Raw genomic sequence first — 20,845 nt, 5'->3', positions numbered from 1 at the left:
ACAAGTCAAGACGTCTAGGGGGGAGGGGCTTCATCTTCAACCTAATACCTATTTTTTCCATTACCTTGACATTTAGTGGAAGCGATTTTCAGGTGAGGCTGAGAACAGGGATGGACTGGGACAAAAGCTGAAGATTAGATAAACAAATCAGTCCGTTTGGCACATATGGCAGCGTTTGTCCGAGGAGCCTGTCTTTGTTTTGGCTCGCAACATCTCTCCCTGGCGATTTCCCTGCCACTCCCTTGTTTATGCCCTATCTATTTTTGCAGTCTTTTTCTGCTGATGTGCTGTTTCATCAGGGCGGTGAGCCCAAAGGGGGAGGGGTTTAGATATGTGACTTGGCCCGGTGTCAAACAACGGCGCCGATCTACCTGTTTTATAAGCCGTCAGACAAAATAAATAAACAATAACAATGACAACAAAGATAGTTGTCGGCCCAGCGTTGGCCCAGCAGGAGGGCCTGCGGCCTGCCAGATGGCCGGTCCAGCTCCGGCGGACACCAATCAGCCGATGTTGGCGTGAACACAAACTTTCAGGATCGCAGTAGGAATCTCACTATTTGATGCCACACTCAGAATCACCGTTCTACGATATAAACCAACAAAGGTCAGAGAAAAAGGCAGGCCTAAATACAAGAGGGCAGGCATGGGAACCATCAGGGGTGATCAGTGAGAAACGTGATCACCTGGGAGGCGGAGGAGCCAGCAGCCGACAGGGAGTGGGGCTAGGGGCCGAGCTGGAGCCAGGGGTGACAACGTCTGATAAATAATTCATGAATCAGGGCTATGGATCAAAGACTGGGTTTCACTTTTACTTTCCCTCCTCCCCATCACTCCAAACCTGGACTGAATGTGTATGCGTATACCGTTTCTAAGTATATTCAGCGTCGATCAATGCGAAAGCAAAGAGAGCATATACATAGCACCCGCACAGATAAACCTGTGAACCTGCGCTCTCTGTCCCTCTTTCCCCGCCACCCTCCTTCCCAGATCGTGACCATCCACCAGGAGCCCTTTGTGTATGTGAAGCCCACCAGTCTGGACGGCACGTGTAAGGAGGAGATGACGTTAAACGGGGTGTTAATTAAAAAGGTGATCTGCACTGGGCCCAATGAAACCATCCCAGGTAACACAACAGGGACGTTTATGATGTCATCCGTGCTTTTACTGCAACCACCGCCAAAACAACCATCAACCAGGAGATGCATGCATATATATGCTGTAGGTATCTATATATGTATGCACGGGGACGCCTGTGCCATATGTGTGTGTGGGTGTGTTTGTGTGTGTGTGTGTGTATAAATGCCAATGATCATTGACATGCATCAATGCCGATGTTTATTGGCATTGTGGGTGTGGTTGTGGTGTGGGGGTGGGGGCATTCATGCAAGCTGTGTGTGGGGTTGTGTGATTTGGTGTGGGGTGAGGCGAGGGTTGGAGGGTGGTGGGGGTTGTGGGGTCTCATGCAAGCTGTGTGTGGGGTGTGAGGGCGGATGGGGAGTGGGCGCGTGTGTCGGGGTGTAACAAGCTTGACAAGTGGGGTGGGGGGGGGGGTCCATGTGTGTGACATGTCGTTTGTCCGTGTGTGTTGTCTGTTGTCATTGGGTGGTGGGATGGGGGGTGCGTTGTGGGCGTCCATGCAAGGTGTGTGTTCCATGTGTGTTTCATGCGTGCGTGTGTCCGTGTGTGTTTGTGTGTGTTTGTGAGTGTGTGTGAGTGTGTGTGTGTGTGTGTGTGTTTCCAGTCATGTGACATCGTGTCTCCATGCGTCGCTCTGTGTCGTGTTTCTGTGGAGTTTGCCCGTCCGGCCGCCTGGTCATGAAGTGCCTCCGCTCCCCACCCAATCACCACACACTCAAATGTTGACGCCAGTCTCGACCCCTTGGGATGATTGTAACTTGTGTCCCTGCCCGGTTTCCGGTTACAGGACGCCCAATCGTGCCGCAATGTTGTTACGGGTTCTGTGTCGACCTGCTGATCAAGCTGGCGATGACCATGAACTTCACCTACGAAGTTCACCTGGTGGCTGACGGGAAATTTGGAACGCAAGAGCGGGTCGGTTGTTATTTCGTATCCCTCGTAGAATGGTTTTGTAGATCACATCCGCTATCGCGAGATGATGCATGACGTTACTTAAGATAAGAGTTATCTTAAGAAGGCTGTCCTGCCTTAAGATAAGATATAACTTCAATAAGCTCACTACTCATGCATGATGAAGCACTTTCAACACTGGCTAATTTGCAAGCCCCTTTAATAATAAATATAGCATTTATAATTGCTCTATTATTATTATGATTATGAATTATATTTATTATTAAAGGGGCACATATTATTTGAATCTGCCTTGAATGCTGCCTTGTTTTATTTTTGTTACTAACTTTCTAACTAAATCGGCCAATAAGCCGGTGTAGAGACAAGATCCCTTGGTGCCCGTTGGTCCTGCTACTAGGGCATTTCCTGCTGGAGAAGGGTGATGTTGATCAGTAGTGTGCCTGTTTTAAACACTTCTCCACACATAGATTTATTATTTAAAAAAATATGCATGGGAAATATTGCCATAGGTGATCCATCTCAGACCAGCACAACTCCAGTTGTCATCAGCTCTATGCCGATAACACACATCTGAATAGATGATCTGGACAAATCATATATTACAGATGGGTTAGAACTGGTTTCAATTTCACTTCAGAGTACTAGAGTTGCAGTTCTACTAATCATACTTATATTTATCAGTATAATGTGTAAGTATATGTTAAAGTATTTAGAACACAAGTTGAATATAAAAGTATATTTTTTCTAAAGGAGAACCTTAACAAAGTGTACTTGATAAAGCTATCAAAACACAAGTAAAACCTTCACCAGCTACATCCTGTATACCTAGTTATTGTTGAGTTGAGTGACTTCCCAACCTCACACTTTCCCAATATTAATGTTTGAGACCGGCCTGATGAGAGTTTTGTTTATTGTGTTGTCACGCCATGCTCCCCCAGGTGAATAACAGCAACAAGAAGGAGTGGAACGGCATGATGGGGGAGCTTCTGGGGGGGCTGGCAGACATGATCGTGGCCCCGCTCACCATCAACAATGAAAGGGCCCAGTACATAGAGTTCTCAAAGCCCTTCAAATACCAGGGCCTTACCATCCTTGTTAAAAAGGTGAGTGTGTCTGTGTAAGTGTGTGTGTGTGTGTGTGCGTGCGTGCGTGCGTGCGTGTGTGTGTGTGTGTGTGTGTGTGTGTGTGTGTGTGTGTGTGTGTGTGTGTTTGTAGTTCTTGGTCAACCTCTTTTACCGCTCTATAGACAGCGGAGGGGAACGGCTCTAACCTACACGCATCCTGGAGCAAGATGCGTTTAGAGGAGCTACAATGTCATTTTGTCAGGAAGGAAATTAAAAAACAACCAAAGAACACAGAATATATCTATATTTTCATCTTTATTTAATAATAATATTTTTATTTTTTTAATAATAATAGTATATATTTTTATTTAAATCGAACCATTATAGACAGATGAGGCTGAAATAATTTACAGTTTATACTACTTTATTGAAACTATATATATAAGTATATAAGTGTCTAAAGTGACTAGATTCCCGGCCCCTACCTGCTCCTTGATGACCTGACTGAATTTGTTGTCAGTAGCTTTGGATAGAAGCTTCTGCTCAATGACAAAATATAGAAAACAATAGATGAAGTGAGAACACGGTCATTGTTTAGTATTCTCTCGGTCATTGTTTAGTATTCTGGTGCGGGGACGGCCATCAGTATGCAGTGGGTGTCATGGATACCAACAAATGGGGTCAATTGGCCAACTCACATGGGTCGGGTTTATTGGATTTTACAAAAATAGCCCTTGGCCTTCTGCCCACTGTTGACAGTACATAGACGCAAAGGTCATGACCTCCAGCTGGGAACACAAGCCAAAAACAAATCACAGAATTGGAGAGATTTCGGCCACTTTGATTCACATAGTTGAAATGGTTCCTATTGCAAAAACCAGGTTCATTATTACTAGCAACCCTCAAATCTAATCTATGGTGACATCACACCTGGACAAAGACAACCCCACAAAATGGACATCAATTTTAAAAGGGTTTATTAGGGCTAATCAACCTGGGGGGGAGTGCAGGGGCCCTTTTAAGGGGAACCATCATGATTTTCTCTTTTATTTATATTATATATATCTTTCGAACATAAAATCGGACCAATGGGGAATGCAGTACAACTTTTCCATAGTTTTCTTCAGGGAGAGAGAGTTGGTGCTGCAGACAGTGATTTCAAAGCAACCGAGTGTGACTGTTACATAAAGTAACATAAAGTAAATGTACTGTACCTATACAATAATCCCTCACCGATAAGGAATAACAGTCTTGGGTGTTTGTTTGCAGGAAATACCGCGCAGTACGCTGGACTCGTTCATGCAGCCGTTCCAGAGCACACTGTGGCTACTGGTGGGTCTGTCGGTGCATGTGGTGGCGGTGATGCTTTACCTACTAGACCGGTTCAGGTACAAGGGGACCCACCTGTTTGTGTGTGTGTGTGTGTGTGGGGGGGGGGGGGGGGGAGGTATGAATGCTATGAGTGTCTGAGTTGATTAGGATAAGTTTTTGTCTATAGTTTGTAGTGTTTATTATTTATACATCTATATATAAGCGCTGCTGTTCACTGGCCAGATCTTCTCTCCGTCTGGACAAGAGAACACCCAGCAGAGGTGAAGATCGCTCTCCAACCATCTCACCGCCAGTGTTTGCCCACGGGATTCAGCTCCCCTCCTTGCTTTGCCTGCCCTCCCATCTCCCCATCTCCCCCCATTTCCCCTTCATGCTGGGGGTTGCTGCCAGGGTTTTCCCCTCCTTGATTGGCCCTGAAATGTCTCACGTGTTTCTCTGCTACCCTCCCAATCTGCTCTCTCTCCTCCAGCCCGTTTGGAAGGTTTAAAGTGAATAGTGAAGAGGAAGAAGAAGACGCCCTCACCTTATCGTCTGCCATGTGGTTCTCCTGGGGAGTGTTGCTGAATTCTGGAATAGGAGAAGGTAGCGCAACTCAAGCAATAAGCTGCGAGAGGCCGCGGTATACAGTGATTTAAGAACAGCTTGGGGGTGTTGAAGTCCATTTGAACTCAAATGGTTACGAAAGACTTCCTAGTAAGATATCACAAAATTATAGCACAGCAGAACACTTTTGAGGTTGACAACGTTGAGACTGGCCGTGCATTTCTGCCAAAAATGTATTATTGCTGTCACAGATGTGTGCTTATCCGATGTATTTTACAATCAGGATCAAGGGGTGGAGCTACCTGTTTTATATAATATACATATATGTGTAATAGTTGTCTACTAAGGTTCAGGTTGTTTATGTAAACTCATTGTGGACCTGGATGTGTGTCACCTTGTTTTTCACACGCTTGGATTAACCATGCTTTCATGGCATACAATATGATGCTCTCATTGATTTCCCCCAGCAGCACAAACACAAACAAACAAATAGAGCATAATGATGTGTACTCAGACTTCAGTCGACACAATTCACTTAAAGAACGTGTATGGCTTTTTAAATAATGACCAACCACAGAGAGACTTGGAGTGTTGTTTGTTAGGATTCATAAGTCACTTAATAAGTATTGTAATCTAATGTTTTGAATTCTGTGATTGAACTTGGAAAACGTCCAATCAAAATGTGAAAATGTATATGATATATAATATCCAAACTGTATAATATGCAAAAGAGGGGGGATGGGTTGGGGGGGGATGGCATATAATGTAATAACTCGATTTAAGGGCAAAAAAGCAGAATCCCACACACACATCATGTTGTTCAGGAGCACCGAGGAGCTTCTCAGCGAGAATCCTTGGTATGGTGTGGGCCGGATTTGCCATGATAATAGTGGCTTCCTATACTGCCAACCTGGCTGCCTTCCTGGTGCTGGACCGGCCTGAGGAGCGCATCACCGGCATCAATGACCCGAGAGTATGTCTTTCACCTTCACTGGTTTTATATATAACTAGTCTTGTTCTATACAGTAGTACAACTAAGAATACTTTCCTGAGTTTTGCCCCCTGTTAATACAATTCTGTTTCCTCATAACCATTATCACTAACACCAACCCAACCACCTCAAAACCACAACTACCGCCTCCACCTCTACCTTTACCACCGCCACCACTATCTTCACCATCAACAACACCTCCACCATCCACCACCACCTCCACCCCCTCACCACCTCCAAACTACAACCACCATCACCACCACCTCCCCCTCACCACCTCCAAACTACAACCTCCCCCACCACCACCACCGCCATACCCACCCACTTAACCTTCAATACCCACCTCTACACCTCCACCGATACCACCACCCGCCTTCTACACCACCCCCCACCACCGCCATCCCCCCACTTGCAGCTGAGGAACCCCTCGGATAAGTTCATCTACGCCACGGTGAAGCAGAGCTCTGTGGACATCTATTTCCGGCGGCAGGTGGAGCTTAGTACCATGTACCGCCACATGGAGAAGCACAACTATGAGAGTGCCGCCGAGGCCATCCAGGCCGTGCGTGACAAGTGAGTCTCGGCCCGGAGGGGCCGACCAGGGCAGGCAATCGGCCAGCGGCTCAGCCTGTCAGGCAGATGCATTGAGGGACAGGCTAGCCGGTGCCTGTAGCGGCGCAGGGCCGCGGGGGGCTAAATGGGCCTCCGGGAGCGGCCGGAAGCTTACCGCGGGAGCTTACGGCGGCCTTCCGTCTGCTCCAGGTCCATCGACCCGGGTCGAGCTAGGGCTCTAGGGACAGATGCTCGTGGGTTGAGTCAGTGTGAGCGGACCGCCTGGTTCGGTTGAGGTTTGAGCTAACGTTTAGCCGAGCAGTGCCACCACTTTTGCAGGTTTTACCCCAGACGAACATCTCTGAGATGGGGGTTGGGAATCCAATGGGGGACACGGCGTCGTCTGTCCGGCATTGGATTTCAATGGGGGCCTTAGGTGGCGGTAGGGAGTCGCTGGTAAACACCGACCGACGCACACTTTTTCGTGTTGCGAGAGAAAGAAAGAAAGAAAGAGAGAAAGAGAGAAAGAAAGAGAGGTGGGTGGGGAGTCACAAATGTGTTTGTAAATCACTGTACTGTTACACCGTAACCCCCTCCTCCCCTTCCTCCTCCCTCCCCCCTCCCCTCCCGCTTTCCCCGCACCCCCCCCCCCAACAGCAAGCTGCATGCTTTCATCTGGGACTCAGCGGTGCTGGAGTTCGAGGCCTCGCAGAAGTGCGACCTGGTGACGACGGGGGAGCTGTTCTTCCGTTCGGGCTTTGGCATAGGCATGCGAAAGGACAGCCCCTGGAAACAGAATGTGTCCCTGGCCATTCTCAGGTCTGTCCCAGCCGAAGCCGCAGCAACTCGTATGACGTCTCTGTCCCTTCTCTTATCTTTTGATTTCATGTCTTGTTTCTTTGGGTTACTTTTGACAGAACCATCGCCTTGTGTTGGCATCTTCACTCTCTGTGTCTCCCCTCCTTTTCTCTGTCTGTCTCTCTGTCTCGTCTCTTCATAGTCTGTCTTGTTTTTGTTTGTCTTGTTTGTCATTGCGATGCATGTCCAGGCAGTTTGAGTTTGAGCTGCGTTAGCTGGAGGGAGTTTGAACCGGCGTCGGTTGGTGATTGACGGACTCTGCTGGCTGTGTGCATTAACTTTCTAACCTCTCTCCCCACTACCCCTCCCTGACCCCCTGCAGTTCTCATGAGAACGGCTTCATGGAGGACCTTGATAAAACCTGGGTGAGGTACCAGGAGTGTGACTCAAGGAGCAATGCACCAGCCACACTGACCTTTGAAAACATGGCAGGTATGGTCCTTTATGGCGCATGGACTCACCCCATTGTGAAAGTGATTGGACAAAAACTGCAGTGGTGAGGTACTGTAGCCCTTTTTTGTCCAATACCTTTAGCAATCATCTGTATCAGTGTTGGTCGTGGTGGGGTTTTGTGTGAGGTGATGGTCCGTGTCTGTATCAATGTGGTGGGGCTTGCAGCAGGTGGCTGCAGCAGGAGCTGGTTCGTGAACATGTGATGAATCCAAAGGGTGGCGGCCGCTGATCAGCCAAGGGATGACCGTGTGTTCATCTGGTCAGCGGACGAGGCGTTGTTTAAAAGCGGCCGTTGATTCTTCTCCTCTCTTTCTCTTCCCGTGTCTTTGTCGGTGTGTTCCTCCTCCCCAAGGGGTCTTCATGCTGGTGGCTGGCGGGATTGCTGCAGGGATCTTCCTAATCTTCATTGAAATTGCCTACAAGCGTCATAAAGATGCCCGCAGGAAGCAGATGCAGCTCGCCTTTGCGGCAGTCAATGTATGGAGGAAGAACCTGCAGGTATGCGCCTCGCTTCCCTTTCCTCTCCCACAGTGACAGAGTCAAATCGGCATTGCAAACTCCCGTGTCCTCTAGGAACAAGGTGTTGGAGGGGATAGTGGGTCAGAGGATCTGGATAGCCGTCTCTTATGCCCTCTGGCCCCCCACTTCCCACCCCCACCCCCGAGTTGCCTGATATTCAACCCCCTCAGTGTTGGTCAGTTCGTCGGGCTGGACTGGTGATCTCTGACGGAAGGGTGATGGGGTGCGGTGGGTGGGGGGGTGTGATCACTGATCCAAAATGTCCGCCACCCATCCCGGTGTGTACAGTTACCTGAGGCCAACTCCGCCTGTGTTTTCTGTGTGTGTGCCTGCAGGAGAGTAAGGATACTTCTGGAAGCCAAGCGGCGGCGGGGACGCCCTCGTTAGTATGTAACTAATTAGTGTTGCTGATTAGCATAGAGATACTCACTCAATGACATCGCCCCCCCGCTGTTAAGCACATCAGGTGATAGATTAAACCTAACTGAACCAAATGGTTGAAGTGAGACTGTAAATAATAAACTATTAATAGACCTCCCACGGCATGAACTAGTGGTTCTATGCTAAGGCTGCTCCTGCTTTACCGCTTTGTAAGGTGAACTGACGTGGATAGAAAGCACATGGATAGGGGCACATTGGCATGGACATCATGCTGCTAATAATAACAACAAACGCTTGGATTCACCCGTGCTTTCATGGCATACAATATGATGCTTTCATTGATTTCCCCAAGCAGCACAAACACAAACAAACAAATAGAGCATAATGATTTTAATCAATGCCCCCGCTTGAGCGACTCTGCGTTGAACCCTGCATTAATCTCGTTGTGAAATACCGAGCCATCGCGCACACAGCAAGCCTTCCTACTGTCATCGCTTATCCTCCTCCATCCACAACCGTGTTCATGACGCCCCCCTAAAGCTAAACAACCAAACCCCCATTAAATCTCCCAATTCAACGGCTGAATGCCAGGGGCCTTATGCAACACGCTGGATGCTGGAGGAGCTTTCCATCCCGGCCACAACTAACCCAGAACCATCCAGACAGGGCTCAGAGTATCCAGACTCAAGACAACCCATTTGCCCTTCAGTCCAATGCTTCAGGAAGCTCTGAAGCATTAGAGGAGGAGGTGCACCTCCACCCCTCCATTCCTCCCACACCCCCGTCTGTTCCTGGGTCCTTCTTGGCTCTGAGACATGCTCAGGGGGAGTGGGACGAGCCGGGGATTGAACAAGCAGTGTACTCACAGTGTGGAGGGGCCATAGAGTCACCATGAGCCTGTGATGCGGCACCACACTGGCTCTTTTGGTTAGCCCTGACAAGGGCCCAGTGGTTGGCCGGCCACTGCTGAATGGCCGAACAGCAGGGCAGGAGACGGCTGCAGTAGCTAAGATCACAGGCTCTCGTTGTCCGTCAGCAAGAACCACCTCTGATGGAACCTGCCATCGTCTCCCCTAGCCAGGGGCTTTTGTGTGCTTATGTGTGTTTGTGTGTCAGACAGATGTGGGTTCTCTGGGAACATACAAACAAACAGCTGGTTCAGAGGCTTGAAATGAGACGGGAGTGGCAACCCCGACTCCCCCTGCATCTTGTTTGACACCATTTATAAGAAAAGAGCAAGCAGCATCGCTCAGCAAGGTTGACCAATAACTTCCTACGTATGAGAGATGTTAAACGTTATGTAACACATTTGACCGGGATCACGTATTCGTCTCCCCTACCGTGCATCGATCGGGTTGGAGAACGGGCACAAACCAGTGCTTCCAATTTGTTGGGCTGCGTGTAACGTGTTATTCACAGTTATCCACACAGCTCAGCTACTCACTCTCACGTTCCTGAGCACATTAATCCAATTATTCACGGGAGTGTTGAACAGTGTCTGAGATGGGTTCTGACATTGGGGGGCTGCGCGCTGCAGATATAATGGCCGATTTAAGTCATGTTGACCACCCCTTTCTAAGACGCTGCCTTTACTTGGGACTCTTGCTAATTCCCCTGCAGCATTGCTTTCTCCCAGATGCCTAATTAACACTGACCACGCTATCTATTCATTTTAGACACACATCGTCCTTATTTGCAAATCTAAATGTCACCTAGTATGGGGATACACACCAGAGAAGCCTGCAGCTAGTTGAACCCTAATACTGAGGTTGAACTAAGCCCAACCCGCAGACACACACAAACACACGTACACACACACACAAACACACACACACACACACACACAAAAGCATACGCGCACGCTCACACAGACCCATGCACACACAACCTGCGAATGCACGCGGGTATGAGGATGATAATGTTGCCATCTGCTCACTGCATTACGAGGTACAGTAAGCAGTGCTTATCCATCCTTACATAGTATAAATTAGCAGTAGAAGAATACACACTGCTGGATAACCCAAATTGAACCACCCTAAACCGGTCAGGAAATAACACTCTTTCATTTCACTTGCCTCACCTTCTTTCATCTGCTAATCTCACTGCCTGTGAGGTGCAAGGAAGATTCCAACACACGCTTGTGATTGGTTCTGAAATTCTAGCGATGCTGTTGCCATGGCATCCCTAGCACACCTCTTCCTCTGGAGGGATGTAGTGGAGAATCAGCGTCATCGATTTTAGAAGACGTTGAGATTAATTCAGTGCAAACAGATATATACAAATATATTCTGTGGGCTCATTGTTACTCTCCATTCTATGAGGGGCTATCTATCTCAGAGTGTTGTGTGATGTTCTCCTTTAAAATACAACGTGTAGTTGAAGTTGATAACCTTTTGCTGAAATTAAAATGTCCCTATTTCCATTTTAAAAGACCACTACATCCCTACCGGGAGGCTCTGCTGGCATTTGGCTTTTTCACAGTTTAAACAAGTTTATTCAGAGTTGGCTTGCCTGAAAAGTTCCATAGAGCAATGAGGATGATGATGATGATGATGCTCAGAGAGCTTCCGACCACGCTTCATCTTTTAGTGTGACAGCATGGCCTGCATGGCCGTGCCAGGCAAGACATCGGCAGATGTCAAGTGAGCTTTAAAGCAAGTCACAAAATATTTTTAAAAATTTGATAAAATATGCATAAAATATTAAATAACAAGGCATTGATTGTTTAACTATCATGAACTATTTTAAACAAGGTGTTAAAAAAGTTTGAACATCTGAAAATTTACTAACACAAATTGTCATCTTCCAACAGGATCACAAAAACAATGGTTTAGATATTAATTCCTGTGTCACCCCCATCCCTGATTGGCCCTTGGCCTTCAATTAATCTCTATGACAACCAGTTGATTCTCACATCCTGACGCTGCATCACCGAGAGGTTGAGAAACAATGGGGGAGTTGGTCGGCACGGCGACAAGGGGGGTTCTCTTTAGACAGTGACCCGGACGACAAGCCCGGGGACCTGATGAGAGAACTCCATACTGGGAGGGGGGCGGGGCCTGTGCGGGCCCCCGACATGCAATTGGTCGAAGACATTCTTTGTTCTGTGTTGACTTACCCCTCTGCTTTTTGTTCTTGTTTCGTTGACTATTTGGTTGTTCTGTCGACTATTTCCGTTGACTACTCCCTACTTATACCTCTCCCTCCATCCATGTCCTTTTGGCTGATTGAAATTCACACCGCACTGCCCCTGCCCTCTCACACACCTGACCCTCTCTCATCCCCATCGTGCCTTCCCCCACCCCCTCATCTGATTCTCACTGCTCTTGTTATAAATGCCTCACACGTCCTTGCGTAACAGTAAGATTGACATGTACATGGCCGCCCACTCTCATCGCCCATTGCTGTTAAGTCCTTTTACGGCGCTTTTATCCCGTTTTTGATTTGTAGATACATATCACTAATGAGCAGGTAAGGGTTAGGCATCGTGCTCAATGATGCCTATACCAGTCCCAATGCGGACATTGGGGCTTTGAACCCAGAACCTTTGGTCTGGGAGTCAAACCCGCTAGCTGCCTAGGCTATTCCATGCTCCCCCTCCTCCCCCACCATCCCACCCTTGGTGTGTGGTGTGAATTTCCGTTATACCCGCTGTGGTATAATGACTTTAAATGGGCTTTAATTGATGACCTAATTAATTGTTGCTGCTGTTGTTATTTTGGCTTTTTCAGTGTATTTCTTAGTGGCTCTGGAAGCTATGTATCACTGCCTGGCTGTGGATGTTTACGTTTGCTTTGCTAGCCTTTTTTTATATACACATTTATTTCTTATATATATATATATATAATTGCCCTTTTTGGTTCCCTTGGCTTCTGCATAAGGATCTTTAAAGTATAACGATCTAAAACAAGTGGATGCATATTTATTTACTCTTCTTTTCTCTCTCTATGCAGCCCTCTTCCTCTATAGAGACACAGGATGTAAGGATACCTTAATATGCACTTTTTGAACACAAATTGGCTTGGTGCTCTGATGCTGGGAGTGGGAGAGAGAGTAGCTGTTGTACCCTCTGGTGGTGTTTGTGGGGAGGCAGGAAGGAAGGAAGGAAGGGAGGGAGGGAGGGAGGGAGGGAGGGAGGGAGAGCGACGGATTGCTAATCTTATCTTAATCTTATCTTCCATATAGTTGCATCTTTTTATATTCAATAATTTATTCGTTGTCTGACTGGGATTGGACCCAATCAATCAATAGTATTCTTATTCTAGAGCATGTGTGCAGTCAAGACTAATGTCAAGGGCTGGATATTGAGTATGTTGTGTAATATTCGGTTTAAATCGATATTAGCAGATCACTCCCCGACATCCCTACGACTCATCCCTTAAACCATCCCAATACCTTTCTGCACCTGGTAGCGTGTGGAATCTACCTGTTGTTTGGTGCTAGGGTTGATACTAGTGAATATTTTGCAGAGAAAGGTCTTAAGGAGGTGCCTATTTATCACCAGGTGTGACGTCGATTCGTCATTAGTCCCAAAATCTTTCTGATATTGACATCAGAAACGGGAGTATCCATTTGTGATGTCACGCAGGCTGGCAGGGTGAACTGCCCAGCATACATTTGGGGGAACTACACTTCCACTTGTGATATCCAATAGGAAACAGCCAATCCACATCACAACTGGTGGTGAAATAGGGGCCCTATAATTACATAGCGCCATTAAAATTGACCTTCATTTCCACCATCACCTCCTAATAGGCCTGAACCCATCCCCCTTTTCTGCTGCCATTTTAGAGCATCTGATCCTGTCCTGAAACCGTAGTGATATTATGGCGAAGGGCCCTCCCTCCTGGGGTTATTCAGACACTAGCTGGGTGGGTGGTGGGTGGTGGGTGGTGCTGGACCGTGATAGAGAGAGAGCACATGGTGGGAGGAATCAATCAATGGACCCTGAAGGGGAGCAATGGAGAGTAATTCTTCTACATATATTCATTTTAGGATAGGAAAAGTGGTAGGGCAGAACCCGACCCCCAAAAGAAACCCTCTTTTAGGTCCATCAGTGCCACCCTGGCCTCCAACATCAAGAGACGTAGGTCCTCCAAAGACACGGTAAGGAGAAGGAGAAGCGACACCTCCACGTGGTTTTGTCCTCCGCCTTCTCTCTTCTCTTCTTCTTCTTCTTCTTCTCCTTCCTCTCCTCCTTCTTTTGCTGTGTCTCTCGCTCAACTCGTCAACCACTTTCTCTCTTTGTTCCGCTGTCCTCCCTCTCTCTCTCCTTCTCTCTCTCTCTGCCAACATCCCCATCCCCGACGATACCCAGAGAGCCACCATCCTCTTCCCACCCACTCACTCATTCCACGTGGCCCAGCAACCTGAGCCACATGTCCTGTCGGTTTAACCATCCATCCCCCGTCCATCTGTAGGCGACCGCCCCCTGCAGGCGGACAAGCGACAGTGCAGGGTTTCAAACCAAACCAGAGCAGTTCAATTGAAGCCAAGTCCATGAATGGAATGGACCTTCGGACCTTGGTTTTGGATAGTGGATCGGGGAACCAGGGATACTGGCCTATTTATAGTGCTGATGGAGGAAGGCTAGGCTACACAGTTAGCAGTCTGCCGGTGGTGGTGTGATGGTGTTGTTGATGTGGGGCTCCTCAGTCCCTTCGCCTCCCCACTCCCCGGTTACAACGTGATTTGTGGTGCCCGTGTTGGTACGTGATGCAGTGGTGGCCGTACACGTGTATATGTGTGTTGTCGTTGGTGCATATTTGCGTTTGGGTCCTGTCGTTTTGATGCTCAGTCCTTTGTGTTCATCTGTTTTGTTTGTGTTTCGTCTTCGGGCTCCTATCCTCCCACACCTGTGTCTCGGTTCTACCTGTTGTTGGTCCGCCTTTTGTTCAACAGCATGCGCTGATGTCTCGCCATCTACTGATCTTTTTCTCAAGTAGGCTTAGGCCTCTTCAGACAGGCACGTTCTCATGTGAAGAACGTATGGGTCTGGGGAATACTCCTCATGCTCTTTCAATGAACAGGTTCATTTACTTTTGCTTTGTCATGTTTATTTTTCATAATTCTTGCCTTCCACTACTAACTGATTTGTTTTTTTTGTTTTATTTCTCGTATGAACTGTGCGATTCTTTTATGTTTTCAGGTGGGTAAGACATTACGACCAAATCTGTTCAAAAAGTAAACGTACAGCGACTAGAGCTGTAAAAGCCAATGGCACAAAATAAACATCCTCAGGGGGTCTATGGATATGCTTGTCGAGTAACAGCAGCTGTTGAGATTGTCTCTATCCTCTCACAGCCCTAGGGACCAGACTATTCGCTGCGGTTGGTAGGGCTGCTTTTCAGGCTTCCCCGCTCTGGCCTCACAAAGCAGACCTTGAATACATCAAAAGTACTTTCAATAGGCCAGACTTTGAAAACATCTGATTGGATGGCCAATGAAATCTATGGGGCGTCTCGCTTTCATTCACAGGGATGTCTAAGCACGTGTTCTGATTACACACCACACACAGAGAGACAAAATGGGTTGATCAGGAACAAAATATTAAAAGTTTATTCTGGAAATACGACATGGTTTGGAAGATAACACAGCCAATCCATGTAAAAGATTAGCTTGTTAATATTCTTGGGTTAGGAATTCAATGCCACTTTCAAGCACGAACTGCCAGCATCTTCCCACCGGAAATGCATTTAGAAAAATAATCAAATACTAGTTCCTTCCTGACAAGCCATTAACAATTTCGCACAGGTCTCTCTTCAAACCACAGAATAGAGTTGTTTTCTAGGTGCATTTTGTTAGAGCACATTTGGCTAGAGATAGCCATCTTGCTAAAAACATGGGTTTCCTGACAAACCTATCTTACCTAATAATGCGAGTGAATTGTGTTTGATTTAGGTTTTCTTCTTCCTTCTTTCCTTTTTCTGGTTGTTTATTGTCTTCTCGATGGATGTTTGTGAGTTTTTTACCTTTGCTTTGACTCAGAGTTTTTTTTAGAGTGAAGATGAATGTTATTCTTCTGTTGAAATATCTGTAATCCAGAGAGCACTACCCCCTTTGTCCCTCAATAACAACAATCAAAAACCAACTACTCGTAAACCAACCGGTCCAACAACAACAAAACCCTCAAAACACACGCCATCCTCAACCTCTTTGACCATTACTTTTAATTTCATATAAATGTTATTATTTTTATATCAATGGATATCAATGGAGCTTTGAATGTCAGTGTCCCTCACCCACATGCCACGCCTCTCTACCTCTTTAAGCATGTCAACTATTCCCTATATTCACTGTCGTAGACGTAGACCTATAGTATACACATTTCCACATAGAAACGTCGTATACACATCATAGTAACTACGACTACATAATACTACCATGTAAAGTGATAACCAGTGTCCGTGTTAGTGGTGTGGATGGTGAAGTGTCTCTCTTTGGCTGCCCATCCCCCCCCCCCCTCCTCCCCCCTCCCTTCGCCTGACGACAGGGTGTGAGTGTGGTTAGAAAACAGCACCCCCTACAGGCCCCTGAAGGTACCACCAGATATGAGAAGGGGGGGTGTAGACCTACACCACAGATTGATGCCACTCTCTCTTCGTTCGGGGAGATCGGCAACGTCCAGTCCAACTGTCCATTTTAAATAATGCTTAAACTCTATATACATATAACATATACATGTGTGACTCATACATATCTATGTATATGTATATAGTTAGGATGTCAACCCAATGAGCATGTTAGTGTGTTAGCTGCATCGTAACAATGTACAAAGCACCATACGCTTTTGATTGCAAAGTCAGATGCATCAGCTTCAAATGAGAGACACTTTTCAAAGCGTCTTACAACACTGTGGATCTTGCTCACGATAAGGTTACCGATCAACGGCTTTACAATACTCTGGCTCTATTGAGCACGACTGAGCAACTCACACCGCTCACTGTGCTCAATGGAACATGTCGGACTGGGGTCCAGTATTGTAACGCTGGTTTCTCAAACAATCACTTCGATGGGACTACAGTTGGTGTAAAAATCTATGTTCCGATTCATGTGTTGGAGATGATGAGGAAAATGTACCTGTTTATTATTATCCTACAATTGAACACACGTTACACAACTAAAATACACAGCAAGATCTCTCTTCACGGCCATATTCACAATGGGTTGGAGCAGTTTGCTGTGGCCAATGTCCACAGGAAACTGCTTCGGCATTGTGGGAAATATGGATTAACGGCTATCATTACCAAAAGCAGAGTGCTGCAGATGTTAAAATGAATACTTATATCAAATCCCGGTTGCCGTAATAACTAAACCACCAGCATGAGAGTATTTAAAAATTAATACTTTTTATGCATTTAACTTAAAGCACTTTATTGAGTACTACTCAACTCTGTGTACAAATACACGCACTCTGCTTAAAGGGACGTATCTGAAGGGCTAGGAGGGAGGTGTCACAAGAGAACGGAACAGTCCATGCAGCACGTTGAACCTGTTTACAAAATATTCCTCCATGGACTATTCACCAAGCGGCCATCTTGGTTCTAAACGCTAGCTGGGTGTGGGGGGGGGGGGACTATTTAGAACCAGGATGGAACCAAGCTGGCCGCTAGGTGAATAGGACCTTTGGCCCCTGTTCTCCTTGAAATACGGTTGGTGGGGGGGCTGGGGGTGGAGTTGTCCATCTCCAAGGCAACAAACGATGCCTAGAGTAACGAACTGACTTGTTCAGACGTTGTTTGTTGTGAAGATGGACGTGGATGTCCTTGGCCTGGTTCAGCTGTGCTGTGGACTGAACTCTGGTGACCTCACTCCTACTCCACTGTAGAAGCCGACTCACCCCTCTCAGGCACTATACACCTGCCTTCCGTCCTTGTAATGGCAGCCCAAATCAATCATTCAAGCTAACTTTATTTGTATAGCGCATTCTGTTCAAAGCACATAGTGCTCACCAAAGGAAACAACGCGATGACAACAAATGAGCCTTAAAATAAAAAGATATATAACGATAAAAAAATGCTACATGATACATTCAGAGGTCTATTTAGGCAAACGATTATACAATTTCAAAGAATCCTAAAAATGTTTTCTTCCGATTTGGAAATCCCCTGTGCCGTGCATGCCTGAGAAGGGTTGGTACAAACACACACACCTGCTTGCTCATTTCCACAGAAATAAGGCAGGGGTGAGGTGATTCATTTAGATACTACCTATTGTGGGAATGATTCATCTGATAAAATATGAATGGTCCTTTCCAATGATGACACTTAGTCTCTTTGTGTTCCCTCTCTCGCTCTCCCTCTTTCTTCACCCCTCGCAGCAGTATCCCCCGACCGACATCACTGGACAGCTCAACCTGTCGGACCCTTCGGTCAGCACAGTGGTGTAACCAAGGAGAGAGAGAGAGAGAGGGACATTCACTCCCTGGAGAGAGAGGAAGAGAGAGAGACATTCGCTCCCTGGAGAGAGAGAGAGATGTACGATGGAGAAGATGACGATGATGACGAAGAGGAAGGAGGAGACACCTTCGTCACAAATCCCCCCCCCCCAGCCCCCATCCCTTCCCCCATCCTGTTTTAATCAGTTGCAGAGCGATGACTGCTAAACTCCGAGAGCCACTCCCTGTGAGCAGCTCTTAAAGACGCTAGGTTGTATGCTAACGGAGCTAAAGGGAATTGCTAACCTTGCACCTTTTTTAAAAAATCAGAGCATGCACGGATACTGTTCACACACACGAACACACACTATTTCCCAAAAAAACGTGTTTTATTTCCCTTCTGTACATTCTTACAAGACTTTCTGATACTTATTGAAAAATCTTTTGGTCTCTTATCTAGAAACAAATACTTACAGCGTTGTGGTGTTAATTAGCAGTCGTTTTTATCTATTTTATCTACCTGCTTCATTGTTTATGGAGCCATTTTAGTTGGTTAGTAAGATTATGTTTGTGGTTAAAAACCCGTTTGGTAATTAATAACCATTTCCATATGGTCTAGATAGCATTTTTTATTTATTATTTTTACTTTACTTTCTCAATAACCACATTTGAAAAAATAGAGTACAGTGTGTACTATCGAATAGCAGCCTTTGTTATCTCCATATATTTAAAGATTTCAAAAGTTTTAGGTTTTCAGTTTTTAGGGATGCAAGCATTGCCAGGAAATCACTGGTCACTAAAGAGATTAACAACCTATTTGTATTTGAATGAGAATATATAAATGACAATTTACTCATTCTTTCTAAATGTGAGATTTATAGAGACTTGCTATATTTTCTTTGACATATATCATCAAATGTGTGATTTTGAAGTGACCTGTCACAAAATGTATGGTTCTGTTAGTTTTTTGGGCTTTTGACCAGTAACAACATCAATTTTCTGTGCCAAATGATCAACGATCACCTGAAATTATCCCTGCGTGCTTCCACCATTCCTGCTTTCCTATGGGACTTTTCACAGTCACACTTATTGGCTGCACACATTATGTCCCAATCCATACCATCATACTGGCTAGTATTTGTATTTATGTCAAGAAACAATGGCATCAAGGCTTTTGACCTTCGACTCCCCCCCTCTCACCAAAAGCTAGTAGTTTGGGAATGTCCCCTCCCCTCCTCTCTCTCTCCCGCTCAGTCTTTCTCCCCCCCAGGATCCAGGGGTTGCATCAGAGGGCTATGTTTTTCATCCAACCAGCACTTGATCATCCATGTAAAAGGTCCGCCCCCACCCTGACCCCTCCCCCCCTCCCGACCCCTTGCTCCCGTTTCCAGGGCCCTTTTGCATGGATGAGTTCCAAGTGGATGGAAAAGTTTAGCTCAAGCCCAGGGCCCCTTGGAGCCGCGGGCTTCTCTTGGTTGGATGCTTAAAACAGGCCTTTTCCCAATTCCTGGGGCTGAGAAAGAACAACTGTTTGTTATACGGTCCCGACCTCTTCTGATAAGTGGCACTGCACAGCCCTTTAATGCTGAGGGACATTCCCAAACTAGCATGTTGGTAATTGTACACCTAGCCAGTATAATGCGCGTTGATCTGATCCCAGAACAGATTTTGGTTCTGAGATGTGTTGTTAAATATGTTGTTTCAAAAGAAACCAATTGCACACTTTCCCCAATTATCCTTCTAAGCTTTAGTACTTTGCCAATCTCTTTTGGCTTTAGGGGTTGTTTTTTGTTGTTTTGAGACAAACACATTGATCTGCTATCCCTTTAGAAAGAAGATGAAGTCAGTTATACAAACACACCATCAAATTCCAAACAAATCAATTTTGTAACGCCAAGATTGGCTTTAAACAAAATCCTGGCTTCAGATCTGGTTTCCACGGTTACCCTATGCATGCTTGCCTGTCGTCATCGTTGTTTGTTTGTTTCGGAATGCTTGCTGTTGGTAACGACGCACAAGCCGGCGTCAGCGTGGACACAGCACTCCTGTTGTTGAATGCTCTTTGGATACCGTTTGTTGTACAGCGTGCCGACTGAAGGAGATTTAATTGAACGTGTATTATAATTACAGCAGAGAATGTCTTAGGCCGATATCTTACACCTTAATGTTTAACATACACACAAACACACACACACACACACACACACTAGCTAATAACACACATGCACACACGTACAGGCACCACTCTATCTGTAAACTAAGTTGTAAATAAAATCAATCGCCTGTTATTGGCAATCCCAGCAAACCTGTTCTTCAATTATTGACTGACTTCAAATATTTTCAACTGGACTAGTTTTTTCTTCCATGTGTGCCAAGATAATACACGTGGAAAACAGAAAAATCCGGTTTTCAATTGGTTCCCATGAGTTTGTCCCATGTTGTTGTTGTTAAGAATAAAAGAATAATCCTCCGAAGCAGCAAAGCAGGCACGATATATAGGAAATGTTTGACGCTAGTGGAGGTGAGAAAAATTCAACTGGCGTAAATAAATCAACACTTGAACTTTGTTCTTCTTGTTCTTCTTGTTGTTGATGATGTGAGCATGCGTGTGCCACCAGGGGGCGCTATTTATGCCGCACATGAGAGACTGATTCTTTACCCAGATTTGTTTCTCACTTTCTCTAACATTACGTCTTCTCCGAAGAACGATAACACTTATCCCTGC

At 46.2% G+C, this 20,845-nt stretch overlaps 1 protein-coding gene across 2 annotated transcripts in view; it reads left to right on the top strand.

Annotated features, from left to right (window-relative positions):
* The window catches only part of grin1a (glutamate receptor, ionotropic, N-methyl D-aspartate 1a), a gene marked incomplete at both ends in the record, with an annotated part of 33,667 nt that extends 15,535 nt beyond the window's left edge, over nt 1–18,132 (top strand). Inside the window, 13 exons of one of the 2 annotated variants that reach the window (XM_079755381.1) lie at nt 990–1,125; nt 1,927–2,054; nt 2,990–3,154; nt 4,385–4,503; nt 4,917–5,029; nt 5,815–5,963; nt 6,397–6,554; nt 7,191–7,352; nt 7,714–7,823; nt 8,197–8,342; nt 12,698–12,724; nt 13,740–13,850; nt 18,064–18,132. In XM_079755381.1, coding sequence (XP_079611507.1) covers nt 990–1,125; nt 1,927–2,054; nt 2,990–3,154; nt 4,385–4,503; nt 4,917–5,029; nt 5,815–5,963; nt 6,397–6,554; nt 7,191–7,352; nt 7,714–7,823; nt 8,197–8,342; nt 12,698–12,724; nt 13,740–13,850; nt 18,064–18,132 — 1,593 coding nt within the window. The remainder of the gene's footprint in view (nt 1–989; nt 1,126–1,926; nt 2,055–2,989; nt 3,155–4,384; nt 4,504–4,916; nt 5,030–5,814; nt 5,964–6,396; nt 6,555–7,190; nt 7,353–7,713; nt 7,824–8,196; nt 8,343–12,697; nt 12,725–13,739; nt 13,851–18,063) is intronic. The other variant, XM_079755382.1, reaches the window with a different exon arrangement.
* Between the last annotated feature and the right edge of the window lie 2,713 nt (nt 18,133–20,845).

Source organism: Pollachius pollachius (genome assembly GCF_949987615.1).
Source record: "Pollachius pollachius genome assembly, chromosome: 18".
Classification (NCBI taxonomy): Eukaryota; Metazoa; Chordata; class Actinopteri; order Gadiformes; family Gadidae; genus Pollachius; species Pollachius pollachius.
This window is presented reverse-complemented; position numbering and strand designations above follow the sequence as displayed.